Source organism: Antechinus flavipes, chromosome 5, assembly GCF_016432865.1.
Source record: "Antechinus flavipes isolate AdamAnt ecotype Samford, QLD, Australia chromosome 5, AdamAnt_v2, whole genome shotgun sequence".
Taxonomy (NCBI): domain Eukaryota; kingdom Metazoa; phylum Chordata; class Mammalia; order Dasyuromorphia; family Dasyuridae; genus Antechinus; species Antechinus flavipes.
The window spans coordinates 51,463,524-51,485,667 of NC_067402.1; the positions used below are offsets into that span (position 1 = coordinate 51,463,524).

The window sequence follows — 22,144 nt, forward strand, 5'->3', positions numbered from 1 at the left end:
ATAGAAAAATAATAGCTAGCATTTATAAAGTTCTTTAAGGTTTGTAAAGCACTTAAATATTATTTCATTTGATCCTCACAAAAAACCTTGTAAATAGGTTCTACTCTTAACTATTTTGCAGATAAGGAAACTGAGGCAAATAGATTAAGTGATTTGCCCAGGGTCACACAGCTAGAGCTTTTGGTTGGGTAAAATACCTCAATTCCTTTTGATTCCAAGTTTACTTCACTCCCTAGTTGCTGAAAATCCTTTCACATTTATCTCGATATGTTTTAGAACTTCTTTCCTGAGGCAGAGATAATTCCATTTTTCTCTTTCACAAAGTAAGTGTTTTGTAGCTATTTGCTAAATTCATAACATTGGGAATACTAAGTCATGAAGACAGAGATTTCCATGAAAATAAAGCAAACAAACAAGCAAGCATGAAAATATACAACTCTAATCTTTTTTTAAAAGGGGTTTCCAAAATAAATATTTGAAATATTTGGAAATCTCTGAACTAGCACTTGCCCAATGCTATTTTAGTCTAATGTAACACAAAAAATTAAACAGATTTGAAACCAACATGAATATTTGCATACCATAAACCACATACCTATAAACAATCACTTTTCCAGTTCCAAAGGCACCCACAATTAAATCTGGAAAAAAACATATAACAGTTTTTATAGTAGCCTTGTTTCAACATCTTACTCATCACTTGCATGTGTAACATACTGAAATGATTTTTTTTTTGGTAGAACTGCTACTTCATCAGTGTAGGTAACCTCAAGAATGGAAATTCCTTCCTATATGCACATTGGCAACTTCATTGCAATTCATGATCTAAGAGAGTTGCCTGGAGCAATTGCATATGATGAGTAATAACACTAATTTATGATTAACAACCAAAATAAGAACAGAGAATTCTGTTTCTAAAACATTCTGGATCATAATACAACTGGCTATGGAACATAATTGAGTAGAATTCCATTTGGTATTCCATTTGGAGCCTCATTTAAGAAGATTCTGTAATTGATTGAACATATATAATGGAAGGATCTCATTATAATATAGTTTTGTTTTTCATCCAATAGTCTAAAATACACCTAAAAGATAGAATTATTGTTAGGCTTTATACAAGGAGAAAAACCATTAACAATTCAAATAAGAAAAATAATTCTTGTCAAAATGTAGCAAATAACTACAATACAAACAAAACAATTAAATCATTCTATCAATTCGAGAAAAACCTTGAGAAAAGGGAAGAAGGGAAAGAAGGAAATCAGTATTTATATAGTACCTACTATGTTCCAGGAACTATGCTAGACACTTTATGGATATTCTTTCATTTCATTTTCACAACAATCTGGTGAGAGTAGGAGGCCTTTTTTGAATTACATATCTTCCTGACTCAAGGATCAAATCAAGTTGTCCCTGTACTCCGGGCTCAGTGCTCTAGCCACTGTACCCAGCCATGATAGGTTTCTAGATGAATCTATTTTGCCTTCCCAAAATATGTCTAATTTAAAACTCTCATATTAATGTCACCTTGAGCCTGTATGATTTTAATTTTTCAATATACTTTTATAATTCTCACCTCATTTATTATTTTTCTAGTCTTCCAATAGAACGATAATTTTCTTTCATACTAAAGGAAAATACCAAACTCATTTGAATAAAGTGTTCTATCTCAGAAACTATGGACCCCAGTCTTTCTAGAGAATGATGATCTAGAGAGCTCCATTACATAATCAGTTAAGCATTTATTAAGGTATTAGGTGTTATGTTAAGTATGGGGACTATGAAGCCAACTAATGAAATAATCCTTACTGTCAAGGAGCTTATATTTTAAGAAATCAGATGAGTACATACATACAGAATAAACATTAAAAAAAGAATAAATACACATAGAGAATTTAAAGGAAGCAATTTCAGAGGGAGGAATCAGGAAAGACTTCATGCAGAAATTGGTGTCTCAGATGTATCTTGAAGATATAGAGGGGTTCTATGAGTCAAAGATGCAAAGAGAACATATTTGAGTTGTGGAGGATGGCCAGTGCAAAGAAACTGAGAAGTGATGGAGTATCCTTAGTGGAGAACAGTGAAAAAGTCAATTGGGCTGGAAAATAGAGTGACTACATAGGAATAATGTTCATTGAGGCTAGAGAGATATGTTGGGAAAATCTGTGACAATCTTTATGAGATAAACAAGTAAGGTTAGGTTTAATTGTAGAGAAAAAAGAAAGGAACAGAAATTATTTAAATAGGAGAACAACATAGATGGGGCAGCTAGATGGTATGTTATACAGAGTGACTGGATTGGAGTCAAAAAGAATCATCTTCCTGAGTTCAATTTTGGCCTCAAACATTTTCTAGCTGTGTGAAACCTGGGAAAGTCACTTAATCCTGTTTACCTCAGCTTCCTCATCTGTAAAGTGAGCTGGAGAAGAAAATGACAAAACACTCCATTATCTTTACTAAGAAAACTCCAAATGGAGTCATGAAGAGCAGGCAAGACAAAAACCTGAACAACAACAAACACGGTCAGATATGCATTTAAGTAAATTCACTTGGGCACGATGTACTGGAATAGGGAGATACTTGAAACAGGAAGACCATTTAGGAGACCAATGTTGCTATCCAGGTAAGGAGTAACAAGAGCCTGAACTAAGGTAGAAGCAATGAGATTAAAGCAATAAGGTTGGAATAGGTAAATGTGCAGGCAGAAATAAATAGCATGATTTGGCGCAGATACATATAGTGAGAATAAATTAGGAGTCCAAGATAATTGAGGTTACAGACTTAAGATATTAGAAGAGTGGTGATGTTTTCCATATAAATAAGGAAATTTGGAAAGGTTTAAGGAGAAGTAATGAGTTCAGTTTTAGACATGTTGTGCTTAAAGGTATCCCTGGGACATCTAGTCTGAAATATCCAAGAAGTGACTAGTGAACAAAGATTGAACTTCAGAGGAAAGGGCTGGATATAGATAGCCTTCTAAATCATCTGCATGGAGATGATAATGAAATCCCCAGGAGCTGATGAGGTTCCAGAGAAAGAATGGAGTGAAAGAAGAGTAGGAGCCTGGGTCAGAGCCTTGGGGAACACTCACCATTTGGGGATGGGGAGGGATGCAGGAAGAGACATGATATAGATAAAGAACCATTGAAGAAGACTGGGAAGGAGTCAGCAGGCAGGAGGAGAGCTCATAAAATAGCATTATGGAATCCCAGAGAATAGATATGATTCAGAAGATGGTATTCATCATCATTGGACAGAGAGCTCTAAAAAGATGAGGAGTGAAAAAAAGACCATCAAATTTGGTGACTGAGAGACTGCCATTAACTCTGAGAAGAACAATATTAGTTCAGTGTTGACGATGGAAAACAAATGGCAAAGTTTTGAGAGCTGAGAAAAGAGTGGTGGAGGCAGCTAAAGTGGCTGAGAAAAAAGAAAGCAGCTATGTGACAACATCCTGGGAACAATGAAGTGTAGGGAAGGTTTTATAAAGATGGGAAGACACTCAGGAATGTTTGAAGGCAGTATGGAATGACTAGGGAGAGAATGGAGATTAATGGGGGAATGGTAATTGAATTTGTAAATTGCTGGAGAAAAATCTGGCAGAAAAGTTAATTTTGTTCTCTCCACTTTGCTTCTTCCTTTTTTTTTAATTCCTATTTTCCATCTTCTCTTGCTCTTCCAGTTCTTTCTCTTTTGTTCTGTTCCTTTCTTCCTTCTTCTCTTACTCCTTCCTACATTTTTTTTACTCTTTTCTTCTTCATCCCCCCAGTAATGTGGTCTATTTAGAAACATATAGATAGGTAGATAGATAGATAGATAAAGGTTCAAAAATCAACTGTGAACACAGAATCTCTGGGAGAAAATAAGCATGAGAACAAACAAAATATGATTCTGTTGACAAAGGCAACAAAGAAAAGATCCATTTATAAAGACTGTGTGTATGAAATGAGTAAATTCTGGAGGATTTACATATTCTAAACTGATTTTTTTAAGGAAGAAAATCTACATGTTACTTTGAGGTCTGTTTTGAAAGAAGATTTCAGATCCAGGTGGCAGGATAGAAACAGTAGAACTTTGGTTCCACCGAGACCAGAACACTCCAAAAAAATTAAACTCAATTTAAGAAAGCATCTATTCTATGCACAAAGATCCAGGTATGAAACTTAGGATGGTAAATAAAGAAGGTTTGTTTTTTCAGGAATCTTTCCAGAATAGGATTTTTTTCCCTACATGAAAATAAGAGCCCTGGCAGCATTCCAGCACAATTTTCTATATGGAAATATGGCTATGTTTCCAGGGCCCAAAATCCCAGTTACATATCAACCCCAGAAAAATGTTTGTCTTCTGAGACATCACCTTGGTATTGTGCCTGCTGGAAGGGGTTAGCCATTGTTCATGCTCAGGCCTTCAATCTCTAGAACAGAGGAGAAGTGGTTTGTTGACTTGCATTTCTGCCCAATCGATTTTCTTCCCCTGACTGGGAGATTGGCTATGATAGCCATGTTGTGGTTCACATATGTATTATTTTAAATGATCTTAACTTTTTGCATTTGGCAAGCAGGGCACATATTTCAATGTTTCAGGGCTTAAATGATGATTTGGAAGCTGATCAACTGTGGTGTTAACATTTAGATTCATAACTTCACATACTTTCTTTCTCTATCACCATGAGATAACAGGTCTCAGATTTTTATCAGCTGATTGTTTTCTTTCCTTTCCTTTCTTTTTTTAAAGAGTTGTCCACAGGCAGATTCTTTAAAAAACAACTTTATGCAAAATAAGGGTTTTTTTTTTCTGGGAAAAAAATAACTGAGTCTGGCAAATTACTTTTGTTCCCCTCAACAGAAAAATAAAATGAAATGGAGCTTTAAAATGCTAGGCCCTTGGTGACCCATCTCATTGCTTAACATGTTTATTTTCCTTTCAACTTTTCTTGGATGCAGTGAGTATTTTTGCTGAAACCAAAGGGGGATGCAGATTTGGTCAGCAAGGAAGACTAACTCTGAAAATATGAGCTCACAGGAGAAATGTATTACTCCCATGTTTTATGTCAATCTCCAAATTTGCATTTTTCTATTTTCAAAAGAAAGAAACCAAGCTTTGGAAGTGTTGCTTGAAATGGAGAAGATGAAGTCTTAGATCTCACCAACCCACTAAGGGAATTGTTAAAATTGGAGGTTTTCCAACTAGAAAAGACTAGCTCTGTTTCAAGTGGGCAGGTGAGATGAACAAGAAGACAATATGCTTAGGAGATCTGAGACAGTGGGCAGCAGGAGATGGAGGCCACAGGAAGAGAGATGGAAGACATTAAAAAATCAATTGAAATTGTTGTATGGAAGAGAATGGGATTCTTGGAATTCTTGTGGCCACCTATATGCATTTATCACTTCCTATGAGATTTCTAGAATTCTTACATATAGGAGAATGGCTAATATGTGGGAACCACTTTAGTAATAAGAACAGGGAGAAAAACTGGATCTGCGATTTCACTGATATGTCAGTGCTGGTCAGCACTTGCTCTTTAAGTTACAAGTAAGAAGGGCCAGAGCAATGAGACTTGCCTTGTATTATATAGCTAGTGTTCATCAGAAGTGGATCTTGACAATTCCAATAGACTTGAATGGAAAATGCCATCTGTACCCAGAGAGAGAACTATGGAGATAGAATGTGGCTGGAAGCATAATATTCTTGCCTTTTCTTTGTCTGCTTTTCCTTTCTCATGTTTTTTTCTCTGTTGTCTTATTTTTCTTGCACAACAAGACAGATATGGAAATATGCTTGTAAGGATTTTTCACATATCCTATATCAAATTGCTTGCTGTCTTAGGGAAGAGAGAGATAAGGGAAAGAGGGACAAAAAATTTGAACTCAAAGTCTTACAAAAATGAATATTAAAGTCTATCTTTACATGCATTTGGAAAAATAAAAGACTATTGAGAGAAGAGAAAAAAGTGGGTATTGAATATAGCTCTTTCTGATTTTAAAGTCGGCTTTAGCTGTTACAACAAATTACCTCTCTACTAGTGTTGTTTGTCTGGAATTCAAACCCTTGGATCATTTCAGAAGTTCAAAATCCTTAATTTTGCATTCATGAGTCTTCAAATCTGGTACTAAGCTATCTTTTTAACTAATCACAAGTATCTTTCTTTAAAAAATTATTTTCCCCAACTACATGTTAAAATTAGTTTAAATTTGTTTTAAAAGTTTTGAATTCTAAATTCTATTCATCCCTCACTTTCCACCCACTTCCTGAGAGAATAAGGGGTCATGAAGAGTTGGACAGAACTGAAATAACTGAGCAACAGACAACAACCTTCTCCAGTATATCCACATTGCTCTGGACAACCTTGGATATTTATTGTTATCTTGTAGGTATCCTGCACCATCTCACCTCTATGCCTCTGTTACGATGTTATCCCTTGAATGTTCCTGCTGATAACATACTACCTCATCATTTAAAGCTGGAGTCAACTGATTGAAGAAATAAATGGATACAAATATAGTGAGTTACTATGTTTAAGCACTGTGCTAAGCTAAAGAGGTAAGATAGTATCTACTAAAAAAAGAGCTCACAAAGTAACAGATAAAGAAGATACATATAGAAGTATTCACTTGTAAGACAGATGGAAAAATTCCTTGGGAGGCAGGAACAAAGCAGATAGCAAAGCAACTTACTTAGGGTCATTTTCATCACATCCAGTTCTGTCACTGAAGCTTTTATCAGTGCCAGAGACTGGAGGGGAGAGCTTTGTTTTTTGGATTTTCAGTAAGTGTGGTTGCTGAGGAGGTGGGAACAGCCACACTTGTAAAAGGAATTGCGTCCAAAAGAGTTACTTCCTTGGATGAGGGCTGAGAGGGCTGAGCTAAAGGGAGAGTCAGTGACCTGTGATGGGCTGTTATTCCCAAGGTTCTTAGTGGTAAAGTCCTGAGCAACTCTGCCTCTCTTTGTTTGAGGGGAGGTTGTAATCAAAATGCTGGCAATGGTTTGGACTGTCTAGAAAATGCCATCTCCTGCCTTTACTTGGAAGTTTATTGCTGATTTAGCTAGGCTGCTGTGAAGCCTTTTCTGATCCCTCTCTCCTAATCCCACTGTTGTTTAGTTATTTTTCAGTCCTGTCTAACTATTCATGACCCAGATCTGGGTTTGTTTGCTTATTGTGTTTTTTTTTTTTTTTTGACAAAAACACTGGAGTCAACTTCCTATTTCCTTTGCCAGATCATTTTACTGATGAGGAAACTTTGGCAAACATGGTTAATGAGTTATCCAAGGTCATCCAGCTAGTAGGTGTTTAAAGTTAGGTTTGAACTCAGCACACTGCATTTTCCTGATGTCAAGTTAGGTACTCTATCTACTGTGCCACCTAGCTATTGCTTCTGTCTACTATATCTATCTATCTATCCATCCATCCATCATCTATCTGTCTATCTATCTATCTACCTACCTACCTACCCATCCATCCATCCATCTATCTATCTATCTATCTATTTTTGTTGCTAAGGCATTTGGGATTAAGCGACTTGCCCAAGGTCACGCAGCTAGGAAGTGTAAAGTGTCTGAGACCAGATTTGAACTCAAGTCCTCCTGATTTCAGAGCTGGTGCTCTCTCCACTGCACTTAGCTGTCCCTGTTATATAACTTTAAGGGAGCCACTGTTCTTTGGCAAATGGACATAAGAACCTTAAAACATAATCAAAATTGCCAAGTATGGAAGTTAAGCATGGCATTCTCCCTTGATTTTTCTTATTCCTCCTGAGAGTGATAATTACATAGAAGAAAAAAATGAAAGGAAACTATGTCAGTAAATACAATAATGTTTGTTTGTAAGCAGAGGATTATGAAATCTCTGTGGTTGTTTGGCACTGGATAAACATAACTCATTTTTGTGGAAAGCAAGCGTTTAGATAAGTCTCCTAAAATCTGGCAAGCATGACTGTCTAAAAATAGACAGAAGCAGCTTTTATTCATTGCCCTTCTGTTGCAAGCTACACAACACCATGGAGAGGATGGGTGACTGATTAAAGAAAAAATGCTTTAAAAAGCATCTATAATTTCTTTGATAGAAAGTATTCACTCTAATAGTCTGCATGAAAATCTTCCAAGTGAGCTCTGAAAAAAAAACATTGTGGAGCTATGGGGCTGTAGCATTCTAATTTCCTAAAGGTGTGTTTTCTTGTTTACGAGCCAACAAAAAGCCAAGAAGATGAATGTCTATCTGTGATTCTGCCTCATGAAAACTATATCCCATGTGTCTTTGCTAGCGTGTGGCTAAAAAAAAAGTCATACCCCTGCTCTGTTGAATGTTGCCCACCCATCAGTCCTCAGAGGCTGAAGTTGCTGATACAGAGAGCTACAATTAAAGATCTGTCCCCTGATTTAGATGATGTTAACTGTCCTCACAGCATTTCTCCTCATCTCACTGGTGGCAGACCCATTCAGCTTGCCATATGTTAGAATCAAGCATCAGTAAGTCGGTTCTAAACGCCCCGAACAACAGGCTGCTTAGTGCCAGGTGCCAGCCCTGCTAAGCAGGGCTGGTTTCATAAAGCTGAGGTTGAGCACTAGACTTACACAAGATGGTTTTTTTATTCCCTTCCCAACATTTTGCCCATTGAAGCTGATACCTGAAGTTCTTTCATTAGGTCTTATTCCTCTAGCTTAGGAATCTGTTGGTCTGTTACTATGTAGATCCCATTTTTAAAAAACAATTACCAATCATTTATACCTTATTGTAAATGAATTTATAGATCTTTAGTTGAGAGTGTTTTAAAAGAGGAAGAAGCAGGTGCCCGAGGAATCTGGTAAGAGTTGCCCCATGGAGGAGAAAAGGTAGCAAAGGAGGAACTAGGAGTCTTGAAGAAATGTTAGCTATTTTAGATGTTAGCTATTTTAGCAATGAGTCTATAGCTTGCCTACCTTAAAGTTCAATTATACCTTAAATATAACAGTAGAAGGAAAAATTTCTAGATGATGGAATTTCAAAAATTAAAATTTCAAAATTTCAAAAAATGATCAACTATGAAATTGTATAATTATCAATTATCCAAAGGTTCTGCTCTAGTTCATAGGTCTTTTCTTAGAGGGAGGATATTTCTGTTTCAATCCCATCTTTTACAATACTGACCAAGTCAATTGATCTCTCACAGCCTCTCACCTTTAAAATTGGAGGGGAGGGAATTCTATTGTTCCCACAATGTATATTACTGGAATGTTGTGATGAGCATGTGAGAGGAAGCAGATGCATTCTTTATAATCCTATGGCATCATGTCAAGGTTAGCTAACGCCATCACCACCACCTTAATCACCATCTCTCTTCAGACCCTGATGGAAACAACCCAGGACTTGGACGCTAAAGATCTTGGGAATCGCAGCTGTTCATCCTGGGAAGCCAGCTCTGTGGAAATGTGATGTAGCATTTGTGTTTTTCTTTTCTTTTCAGCAGATGCTATAATAGTCTCAGCTTCTCAAGACCTAGAAAGATTTTGCTACCAAAGTTCTTGACATTTGACAAAATGGTTCAATGTCAGAAACTGATCTGATTGCATTAGTGAAAATGACATAAAAAGGCATTGCTGTCTGCCTTACTGCTGTACCCTAAAAATCAGAAACCTTTCCATTGCAACTTATAGTTGAAAATTTCTACATGTTAATTTCTCTTTTAAAATGAAAGCTTCTTGAGAGAAAGGATTGTCTTACTTTTCTATTTGTATCCTTAGCATTTAGCATAGTGCTTTTCTTATGGTAAGCACTTAATAGATATCCATTTATATGTTCATTCATTTATATCTAACATTTTTCTAATCCTTAATTTTAGTTCCTTCCTTTTTTGATGATATCTATTTTATCCTACATATAGCTTATTTTTACACATAGTTGTCTGTATATTGTTTTTCCATTATATTGTGATTTCTTAAAGATAATGTCTTTTGCCTTGATTTGTATACCTAGCACTTAACATGGTGTCTAGCACAAAGCAGGTGCTTAACAAAATTTATTAATTGACTGACATATCTATTGTAGTTACTATTTATAATTAAAGTACTTCTGTGGATTTGCAGTCTAGCTGATTCCGTCCACTGGGTTTATTATAGCCCATCCATGTGTGATATCCTTTGAGGCATTTCTATACAATCAATCATCTTCTATCATTCTCTCTTTCTTTACCCCAGTCTCAAATGAAGAAGTGGTTCTTCTCTTTTCCAAGGACAACCCTTCTCATATTACCATATTGCTTTGATCTTAGCTCCTCCCTTTTTTTAAAGCCATTCTCTGCCCACATTCTTTCTCCCTCTTATTTTTTTCCTATTAACTTCTTCTTTACTATCTACAAAAATCCCCACGTCTCCTCCATCTTTAAAAAAAACTTTTACTTAGTCTTGTTCTTTGCTCTCATATTTCCTTTTTCTTATTCAATCCCTTACTCAGTCTTGAACTAATAATTTCATTTATACATATATACACACCTCTCTCTCTGTGTATACATACACATACTACATACATGTATGTGTGTGTGTATATATATACACACACATGTATGTAGTATGTGTATGTACATTGTCCTCTGCTCTGGATTCCCTTGATGTCTTGCCCCATCCTTTTTCATGCTTTTTTAAATCTCTCTCTGTGTTACCCTTACTATCCAGTTTCTCAATTCTAAATGCTATGGAAAAGGTCACTAAAGGCTATTGCTGACAATCATTAAGCTGAATTCCTGAGCAGATATTGGACATTAGTTAATGAATATCATCGATTTCAATATTAGTGAATATTTAGATTTTGGCTTCAACATATTTAATGTCAATCTTCATCAAATTTACTCATCATTTCATAAGCCAAGGAGTTCAATGCTTTGATCCACTCATCTGACATATCATCCTAGCATCACTATATGCAAGAGCAGTGTGATGTTGGGTCCACTGAAGTCTTAATTCAGAATCTGAATTTTAGTTTGTATCTACCATTTAATTGCAAGATGAGTAAGTACAGCCAAGAAGGTGAAGTTGTGTGCATAAAGTAACACAACTAATTCAATTACTGGTAAATTTCTGACTCAGAGTCTAGTTCTCTGGTTCCCAATACTCTTTCTATTACTTGATGCTGCTATCTTCTAGTCTTTCCAGCACATTTTTAATTTCCTCTAAATTCAAGTGAATCTTAGTAGAAAAGTAATCCCTTCATTTCTAATTTGTTTGTACTGAATTATCAAAATATAGCTACATAAAAGCGGCTTGGTGTTCTGCTTTTCTTAAAAACATGAGTAGGAGTTTGCCAGGAAAATAAATAAACAGACTATATGGCTTGAGAAGTTAGTTCCAAATGTCAAACTGGTGATTTTAAGTGGGCTCAGAGCTTGACAAAATACATTATACCCTGACTTCAATTTTTACTCTATTTGGTTGAATTTATCCATCTATTTCCTTTTATGCATTGTCTCTTATTCACACACATGGTCACACACTGTACAATGCTCGACTCGTCAAAACAGATGCACCATTTCACAGTTCCCCCACCCCCCTCCCATATAACTGTTTAAATTGCCTTCATGACACAATCATCATATATTATGAGCTTGAACAAGACAATGATAACTTTGGCATGGTGCCATTTCCCCCCATCCAGTTTCTAGAGCCTGAATTTTTTGCTTCTACAACAAATATGCACTTTTCTCTGCTGTTTGGGTTAATGCCTGTAGCAGATGGGGTTGTTGGAGAATAATATTTTAATAGGATTCGACTAGATTATTAAATGTTAGGGATTCTTGTCTGACTACCACAGCTGTTTCTTTTCTGAAATGTTTCCATTCGATCAATGTTTTCAAGGTATTACTAGCGAATCAGTCCTTTAAGCATTTCAAAGCACATAAATAGGCACATTTGGAAATGTCCCCACTTAACCTCATTTTTCAGTAAGTAAGCAATTTTGGTGTTTGCAAGTCAAATATGTCTAGGGATTATATATACATAAGTGTCTTTTTTCTTTTGACCAATCCTGTGATTCTTTTGGTAAAGGGATCTCACAGTGAATAATTTTCTTGACCAATGCAGAGTTGTCTAGTGCTAAGTAATTTGCCCAGGCTCTTTTAATCATTATGGAAGAACTTGAATCCAGACATTCCAGATGTTAAGGACAGTTTTCTATTCCTTATATCACACTGTCACCACATCTAAATACATGCACATATACACACATATGTGCATGCACACACACATACACACACTCAGAAAAGAAATCATTTTGCCTAGCAATAAAATATTGAGAATGATAAGGAGAGAAGAAACTTCATGTGGGATCAATTACATTAAGGCCAACTGTCCAGAATGGATATTTCCTCACTTTTGTGCCTCTTTGTTAGGTTTCTACAATTGTGTGTGTCCACTCTCCCCTATGGTTCTTGAGTGCATTCATGGAAGACTGTGACCTAATTTTGTGGATAAACTGACATTTTGATCATCCCTGATTTTTCCCTCTACTGGGTAAAAAAAGTAGATTTTTTTGCTTTTGCCTTTTGATGAATAAGTGTTGTGCCATTCCTGCTTTTGGCTTATTTTAAAGTAAATGTTCTATGTTTTAAGTGTTAATGTCTTGGTCATTTTGTATAAGTAGGAGCACACAAGAGAGAACTTAGGAATTAAGTGTTATAGAAGACTATCTCTTTGACATATCTAGTTTGCCTATGACTTTGAGAGACATTTTGGATCTTGAGTGTGTCTTATCTCACTCTTTAGGGTAGGTAAGTGGTGAAGTAGATAGAGAGCCAGTCCTGGAATCATAAGAAAAACGTTCCTGAGTTCAAATCTGACTTCAGACACTTATTTGCTTGTATGACCCTAAGGGCAAGTCACTTAGCCCTGTTTGTCTCAGTTTCCTCATCTGTGAAATGAGCTGGAGAAGGTATGGCAAACCCATCCAGTATTTTTGCCAAGAAAACCCCAAATGGGGTCAGGAAGAATTGGACATGACTGGAAAATGACTGAACTAATCCTACTCTCTAAGAGACCCAGAACTGCCAGTATGAATGAAACTTGGATAAGAGAAATAGCCCAAATAGTGAAGCTTACTTACTTAGACTATACAAGGCTTTCTACAATCTGGCCCCAACCTACATTTCAAACTTACCCCCAACTATTCCCTACATAAACTCTATTCTACCCATACTAACTTTTATCCACATTTACATTATATTTTGCATTGTCACTTTTATTCACATTGGTCTTGCCACGTGAAATTTTCTCCTTTATAATAACTTTATACTAACTAGCCAAGGTTCAGATCAAGATTCCAGTTTGTCTAAAAAGTCTTCCATTACCACCCTGGCTAGAAGTGATCTCTCCCTCTTTTCCCTCCCTGTCTCTTTCCCCCTTCTCCTTTCCCTCTCTCCTTCTCCCTTTCTCCTTCTCTTTTCCTCCCTCTCTCTTCTGCCCCTCCTTCCTCCCTTACTTTTTACAAAGTTTTGTACCATTTATATATTTGACATTTAATGATTGATTTGAGAGTGGTAATAGTAATTTATTTATTTGTATATATATTAGTAAAGCTGGAAATTAAAGAACAATATTCCTTATTATTTAAACAAACAGATTTGAAATCTGGTTTGCAGCTGTCCCCTAAGAATTATGGGTCCTTTCCATCTGTCTTGTATCTGAAATCTTCTATAGATATATATATATTGTCACAACAGAATGTGAGGTCCTTAAGATCAAGGGATAATTTTTCTTTTCTATTTGTATCTCCAGGACTCAGAACAGTGCTTTGCATAAAATAAGTACTAAATTAATATTTTCATTCATTTATTCTTTCATTCATCCATTCATTCATCAATTTCATTCATATATTCACTCATTCTTTCCTTCACATCTGAGCTTAGGGTCAGGTATATTTGAGTTCAAGTTCTGTTTATAATAATATGTTTCATGACTGGGTAAATCACAGTCCCTTAATGCTACAGATATTTTAAGAGTGTGTGTTACAGAAAAAGTTATGATATGAATCAGTCAGAGGAAATGTCTATACCAATAAGATTGAAGACCTGTATTTTAAAAAAATCACTGTCATTGAAAATAGCTTGTTCCAATGTTTGTTTTATATCATGAAGTTTGAATATACATATATATATGTCTATGTATATGTATGTATATATATGTGGATATATATCATGTGAATATAACACACATATATATTAGTGTGTTTATACATCTAATATTTTTATACTTACTGAAAGAAGAGCCCTTTTGTAGGCAAGAGGGCTCATTTCTCATTATCTTTCTCTGATAGCTCTTGTTGAGGCAATAGAGATTTTGTAGGGATTTTTTCCCTGTCTGGATCAGAAAAGAGGCCAATAGGCATTGCTTTCCCCTCTTTCTGTCTCTCTGAGAGGCGGAAAGGTTCAGAAGTCCTTGGTCTGATGATGGCTGTTGTTTCTGCTCACTGTGTTCTTTAAGATATGCTCTCTTTACCAATGTCATTTACTATTAAAAGTGGCAAAAATGAATTTTCTAAGCCAAAGAATTCGGTTTGCACAATAATCCCCATTTTGATGAATACTGAATTGAACAAAACAAAACTCTCCCAGTATGGTAGATGCAGATTTTACTTCCACATCTTTAATGAATCTACAATCTCGTTTTCAAAGAAAGCCCTGTGAGAAGTGGAAAGAGACTGCCAAAATGTAATCTCACTAAAACCAAAAGATTCCATATTCATGATCTTGGAATGTACATAAACAAAGAGTATGTCTATTAGGTAACATTAAATATACTACTTAATATTAATAGATACATCTATATAGAGAAGGAATTATTCCTCACAGGCCCTATTCTCTTTTTCATCTACTGAACTCCTACTTATACTTTATAATTTTTTTAAAAAAGGTTTTATTGATATTCTTTTCAATACCATCTTTTCTTCCAATTTCTTTCCACCCTCTTTAGAATCCTCATTTTAAAATTAATAAATGCTTTCAATCAAAACAAACCCAAACTTTAGTCACTTCTGAAAATGTATGCCTCATTTTACACTAATAGTTTATCTGCCAAAAGTTGGGACTATTCGTCAGCCTTTAAAAATGAATTCAAATGTTATCTCCACAAAGCTTTTCCTAGGTAATAATCAACCTTTTTTAAATTTATTTAAATCTCTTGAAATGATTTGTTTTGTACCTTTCTCAATCAAATATTCAAATATAATGAAATATATGTTCACTATATTTATGTTTGGGGTTTTATTTTGCCTACTCAAATATAAGTTCAATGAAGTCAGGAGACCATGTTTAAATAAATTTGTTATCTTTTCCATCACCTAGCACATGTTTTGTCATACATTAGACATGCAACAAATGTTGATTGAAAGAATATCTATCTACATACATATATACACACTATATAGGTATATATATATACATAGCATGCATATAATATAATATATGTATATCCACACATGTATGAAAATTATTCATGGGAAGACATGAAAGAAATTTTTTTTATATGACGACATCAATGGAAGTTGTATCCAGACTGATAAAATCAGATACACTAAGATACAATAGCATGTGTTTGTATATATACATACTTCATGTGTACATGTATCATACATGTATATAGATGTGTACAATAAAAGGCATAATTCATTGTACACACCTCATACGTGTACATGGATGCACACATATAATTCATGTGTGACTATATCTTAAATATATATGGATGCATACAATAGATATGTAAATATATATTTGTATTGGACGTACACATAGGTACAATGCTTACAAAAAAATAAGAAATGAAGGAGGATAGGTTGGTGTATTATTCTAGCAGGTAGGCTGAGCACTAACTCTAGACTCAGAAGAATCTGATTTCAAATCTGGCCTTAGTTGTGTGACTCTGCACAAATCTTATAACTTCTGTCTGTCTCAGTTTTCTCATCTGTAAAATAGGAATAATTATAGTAACTACTTCCTAGGGTTGATGTGAAGATTAAATAAAATGATATTTATGAAGCACCTTGCAAATTAAAAGTATTCTATAAATATTATTATTATTTCTAGTAGAATAAGAAGGTGAAAAGATTTTTCCTTATACAGAATTAAGTTGCTAATGGCTGTTCTGAATAACAAGGGCATATCATAATAGAGAAAGGAATGGAAGTAGAATTGTGAGGTCTAACCAAATTTCAGTCTACACATTGCCCACCTCCAGCACTGTCCATATTCTAGCAGGAAGGAATTTGTGGTTAGGCTTTGGTTAGTCCTTAGCACATTATGAACACTCAAATATTAAACAAACAAATAAATATTTAACAGAGCAGTAACAATTATGCCTTTAGTTTTTCTGCTTTCCTGTCTCCCACTGTTTCAACTGAGAGAAAAGCATGAATTTGGCTTTAAGTTCATAGTACTAACAACTTTTCCTTAAAAGGTACAACTCTTCTATGTTTCTGTACTTAGAAATATATTAGTCTTTACATGTACTTATTTTGATTTGGTCTTGTGGATAAATTCTTGTGGATGAATTGGCTAGGCCCTTTGTGCATGATGTTTATGGATGGTTTTGAGCCATGTAGAAACTTAGGAATGAATAATTATTTCATAGTTGGTAATATATACATCCTCAAATACTCAAGTGGACCTATCATCTCAATAATTTTGATGTCCTCTTCAGTAACACAGATTACAATCCATCCCCATCTGCCCTTCTAGGCAACACTTGAAAAGAGCCTCCCATAAATTCCCAACACGGGTCCACTTGATATGCTGGAGACCTTCAGTGTCTCCAGCATATGTAACTAATACAGAAAAATCAGTCTCCTGGTTTGTTCCCTCAGGAAGAATTGATGTTGTAATGGTGACCTATAGGTTTTCTTATATACCTTTAAATAATAGAAAATACTTTTTTTTTTTGAATGAGGGGAGCACCATTAAAGATCAAAGATGGCACTACACTGATGTCTTGTTAGACCTTATGAAGGGGAAAAAACATAACTAGTGATGGGAAGATGACACTTGACAAGGAAGGTGCAAAACAGATCATAGAAGGTTAGATATGAAAAGAACCTTAAAGACTGTCTAGTCCAATTTCCCTCTTCCCCATTTTATAGATAAAGAAACCGAGGCCCTTAAAGGTAAAAAGACTGTGGAAACTTAGAATCTTATGAGGAAAGGTTATAGCTTCAAATCTAGCACTCATCTCACTCGACTATGTCACAGCAGTAAAACTTTACTTAACTGAATTAGAGTGGGATAGTTGAAATACTGTGACTGTGAAAGCAAATTGCCTTTATCTCATCAGAAGCAACCATTTGTAAGACATTTCAAATCTAATCACAGTTTTTAAGGAAATCATGCCCCACAGCAAACCCAACCAACTCAACTTACATTAATATGAATTAGAAATTGACAACTTTAATTTTTAAAATCACCCTTTTGTGTTTTCCCTTGGGTTTCAAAGGCTCACTTGATTCAGGGATTCTAATTAAATGGAAGGTAAAGAGGAGAATGGGGCCTGAAACTATACCAGGTTCTGAAAATTGGGAATCTCTATTTCTGAGATTGGAGGTGGACAAATACTAGAGTAGCTTCTACTATCATGAAGTCATACAGTACTTCTATTGGATGGGATTTTCTTTCAGGTAACTCTATTAGGGGAAATATCACGGCATATAAATAGAGCAAAGGCTTGAAGAGCCAGGTTCAAGTAATTTCTCTGACAAATACTGACTGGATATCTCCAGGTGAGTAATATAATCACTCAGTGACTTAAAGCAATTCTTTAAGACCATAAGCCACAAATCTGCCTTGGTACAGAGAATTTCCTCACTGAGAATTCCTTGTGCCAAATTATCCTGATCAGATAAATATAAATTACAACAATATCCTCAAAATTTAAAAAATAACAATGACATTGGTTGATTTATTTTTAAATGACTAAGAAATACTCAGATATGGACTAAGGTACCAGCATCATACTTATGAACAGCAGGATCAGGGGAAAGTTAGCTAGTCATCCATTTTTTTTTTCCCTCAGATACATGTTTCAGTATTTCTATACCAAAATGACTTTCACTTAAAGACTTAACCAGTTTCTGATTTAATCAGTCATCATAAAAATTGTGTGGAGAAACATGACATATTTCTGACTTCAAAGGACATCCTGGAAGAACCCTACTTAATAATCAAATTGCAAAAAGAACCATCAGTCAAGATAAAGATTGAGGAAGCACTTATTTCCTGTATTTTCCATAAAGACTATTAAAAATGGGCCCCTGTAGCCGAGAGATATAATTTCAACGTTCCCACACCTTCAGAGAGGTTTCCCCCAATCTGAAGGTACTCTAGATCTTAGGCTCAAATGACAGACATTTAATAAATATTTACTGAACTGAATTAGAATATTCTTTTGGAAATCTTATGTAATCAGAGTGATTTTTTTAGCCTAATGTGACCTGTTCAGCTGGGCTGGAATTATTACCTTTTCCTTTAGATATTGAATCTATTGTGCCAAATATAAAAATACCCCAAATTATCTTGTATTCCTATTTTGTAATTTTTAAAAAAGTTTTACTTTTAGAAATTGTCATTTCTCTTGAAATTTGGTTTTCTGTATTAGCAAAAAAAAATTTTGTGGGGGGATTATCTGTGTTAGGATCAATAATTTTGATCCCAGCTCCCAAAGAAACACAGAACCAGATTAATTTTACAATATCATTAGAAAATCAGATTTAAATATGCAAAAAGTCTCTTAAGGCAATATGTTTACAGATATATTCTATAGGCAAGATATGTATATACTATATAAAGACACATAGATTCTGATTCATATGTTCTGTGAACTAGTCTTCATTTTTGTGAATGATCCAACAGCCAGTCTTTTTAAGGGATATCAAACTACCATGATGGCTGCTGTGCTCATTATATACAAGGAAATGATTGACAAGGAACCATTGATGTGGGTTTGGTCATCATGAAAAACATATAATATACATCTTGGCTTGTCAAATAATTTTACTGTCAAAGGAAAAGTAATAACTTTCAAAGTCAAACTACAAATGGAAAGATTTCTTTCTTTTCCCATTCCATCAAAGGAAATGAACTTCTCCAGACAATTCTTGCCATACATTTTATTTTATATTTTATGTTAATGTCTATCCAAGCTGTACTTTACAAGCTATGACTCAAAACAACAACTTAGATTTATAAAACACTTTTTAAGTTTACAAAGCAGATTCCTGACAACAATCTTAAAGAAAAAAAAATAGTATCATCATCATCTCCAATTAAAATAATGAAACTGAGGCTAAAAGTGTTGAAGTGACTTTTCATGGTTATGCATATAAATGTCTGAGTTACAATTTGTTCAGAGCTCATTCAGATCAGTATATTGATCTCCCTCCTTATATTACATAAATATTTAGCAGCAATAATGGAATTGGCCAAATTTTTAATGTAGACACAAACACTATCTCACTCTTTTCCTTTTTTTTTTTTTTTTTGCAAGAGCTCCTTAGAACTTTAAACCTTCCTCAAATTATAAACTAAAGTCCAGTTACCCTAGATCATGAAGGGATTTTGAGAGAGACCTTAGTGAACAATTAAGCCAACTCCTAACTGAACAAGAATTCTTTCTATATCATATTCCACAACTGATCATCCAAATATGGAAGAAGATGGTAAGATAAATATAAAGGAGGGTGAGCTGGGTGACACAGTGGATGCAGCACTGACCCTGGAGTCAGGAAGATCTGAGTTCAAATGTGGTCTCAGACACTTAACACTTCCTAACTGTGTGACTCTAGGCAAGTACTTATCCCCAGTTGCTTCAGGAAAAAAAAAGATAATTATAAAGGAAGACCAACCAACTTACAATGAGTTCAAGTTATCAGACTGGGATGGACATTGGTGATGGAAGCTAGGTGATACAGGTGAATAAAGTACTAGGCTTGGAATCAAGAAGACCAGAGTTCAAATATGATCTCAGACACTTATTAGTTATGTGATCCAAGGCAAGTCATCATTTGCCTCAATTTCCTTATATGTAAAATGAGCTGGAGAAGGTATCTTTGCAAAGAAAACCACAAATAGAGTCATGAAGGGTTGGATACTCCTGCAAGGACTCGACAATAACAAAAATAGCAACAACAATATTTTAGAGAAAAGAATTGATGAACTATTTTTGGTAATCCATAGAAGATAAGGATGAGGATAGGGACTGGATCTGTAATTCCAGTGACATAGGATTCCCAAAGGATAAAATTCCTTTTAACAAAGCAGGTTGGTCATCAACTTTTACTCTAGAGAATAGCCTAGGGGGAAGATTTGGGGAAGATGGTGGAGTAGGTTGGTAAATTTCAAGCTCTCCAGAATTCCTCCACAAATAGAACAAATTTGCAGTCAGGGCTAACGTAGACTTGTGAAAAATCAAGAAGACATGAGGTAGATCAGGGGTCATCCTGATATAACCTGAGAAGATCTGCAGAAAGACTAGAGGACTAGGGATTAAGTCTGAAGTGTGAACACCTCCAGGCTAGCTCCATAGAAACAGCAAGTGGGGCATCCTGGGGTGAGCTGGGTGTGGCTGGAGCTCAGGGGGAAGCAAGGAGACTTTCACTGCCGGGACTGTTTGTGGAGTTGGTGTCTGAGTCTCAAAAGACGTATTGGAAATGCCAGGCTCAGTTGTGCTGCAGGAATGAGCCCCCGGGCAAAAAGGAACCAACTCACTGGAGTGGGTGGGAGATGCTGTTGGCTGTGGGCACTACTGGAGAGTGGAGGTTGAAGTCCTAGGTCAGAGTGTAGATCTGAAGTGAAGCTAAAGGCACCATCTTCCCATTTTTAAATTAGAGGTGCTCACACTAATATCATTTATTTTTTTAAAAAATGAACCAGCAAAAAACTCCACCATTGAAACATATTATAGGAACAGGGAAATGGGGTTCATCTTCAGAGAAGGACACTTTAGTTTTTTTTTAAAAAAAGGTTCTACACTAAAGAGTAACATGAAATGGAATTTCACAAGAGAATGTAATTCAGAGAGAATTTATAGAACTCAAAAAAGAATTCAAAAATCAAATGAGAGACATTGAGGAAAAACTTTTAAAAAATAAAATAAAAACCACCTAAGAAAAACGAGAAGATTAGGGGGAAATTAATCAACTAGAAAAGGAGGTACAGAGTCTCAAAGATGAAAAGAATTCTTTTAAAATTAGAATTTGGCAAAGGGAAGCCAGTGAAGGTATTAGAGAGCAAGAAATAATAGAACAGATTATAAAAAATGAGAAAATTGAACAAAATATGAAACATCATATAAGAAAAATGACAGATTTGGAGAACAGATCAAGAAGATCAAAAAGAGAAAATAAGAATAATTCAACTACCTGAAAATTGTGACTAAAAAAAAGGACCTTAACATAATAATGCAAGAAATAAAAAAATTTGTCCTCGAGTGATAGAACATGAGGCAAAATAGAAATAGAAAAAAAAAATCCACCAATCACCACCTCAAAGAGATCTTTTGTGGAAACCACACAGAATTATTATTTCCAAATTTCAAAAATAGAAAAATTTTTCAAGAAACAAGGAAACAATTCAAATATGCTGGAGCTACAATTAGAATTCTACAGGACTTATTACCAGCTACAATAAAAGACCACAAGTCCTGAAATTATATCTACCAATAATCAAAAGAACTAGGCCTGTGGCCAAAAGTATTATAGTAATCAAAATTATAATTTAAATGAGAAAAAATGGGTCTTCAATGATCTTAAAGATTTTCAGGACTTTCTACTGACGAAACCCAAACTTAACAGAAGATTTAACATATAAAAGTTAATATCAAAGATCAATTTTAAGGAACTCAACCTAGACAAACTTTAAATGTGGACAAATTGTTTATGGGTTTTTAACATGAAAATGCATACTATTTGTTTAATATTCACATCAACAATAGGGCTACTCAAAATAAAGATTGGCAGGGTTAAGGTAAAAATACTAATAATGTTACACAAATGAGGTGCAGAGGAATAATAGACACAGAGGCATTAGAATGGGGAGGAGGGCTTATAGTTCTGAAAATCTAATCACATTGGGAATGGGTTCCATAGGCAACACTGCATATATACCACAAAGAGTATAGCACCCTCATAAAGAAATAAGGGGGAAAAGAT

At 35.0% G+C, this 22,144-nt stretch overlaps 1 protein-coding gene across 1 annotated transcript in view; it reads right to left on the reverse strand.

Moving 5' to 3' along the window:
* ITGA8 (integrin subunit alpha 8) overlaps positions 1-22,144 on the reverse strand; it is a 209,487-nt gene that overhangs the window by 107,198 nt on the left and 80,145 nt on the right. Inside the window, exon 14 of the mRNA XM_052000132.1 lies at positions 596-641. Coding sequence (XP_051856092.1) covers positions 596-641 — 46 coding nt within the window. The remainder of the gene's footprint in view (positions 1-595; positions 642-22,144) is intronic.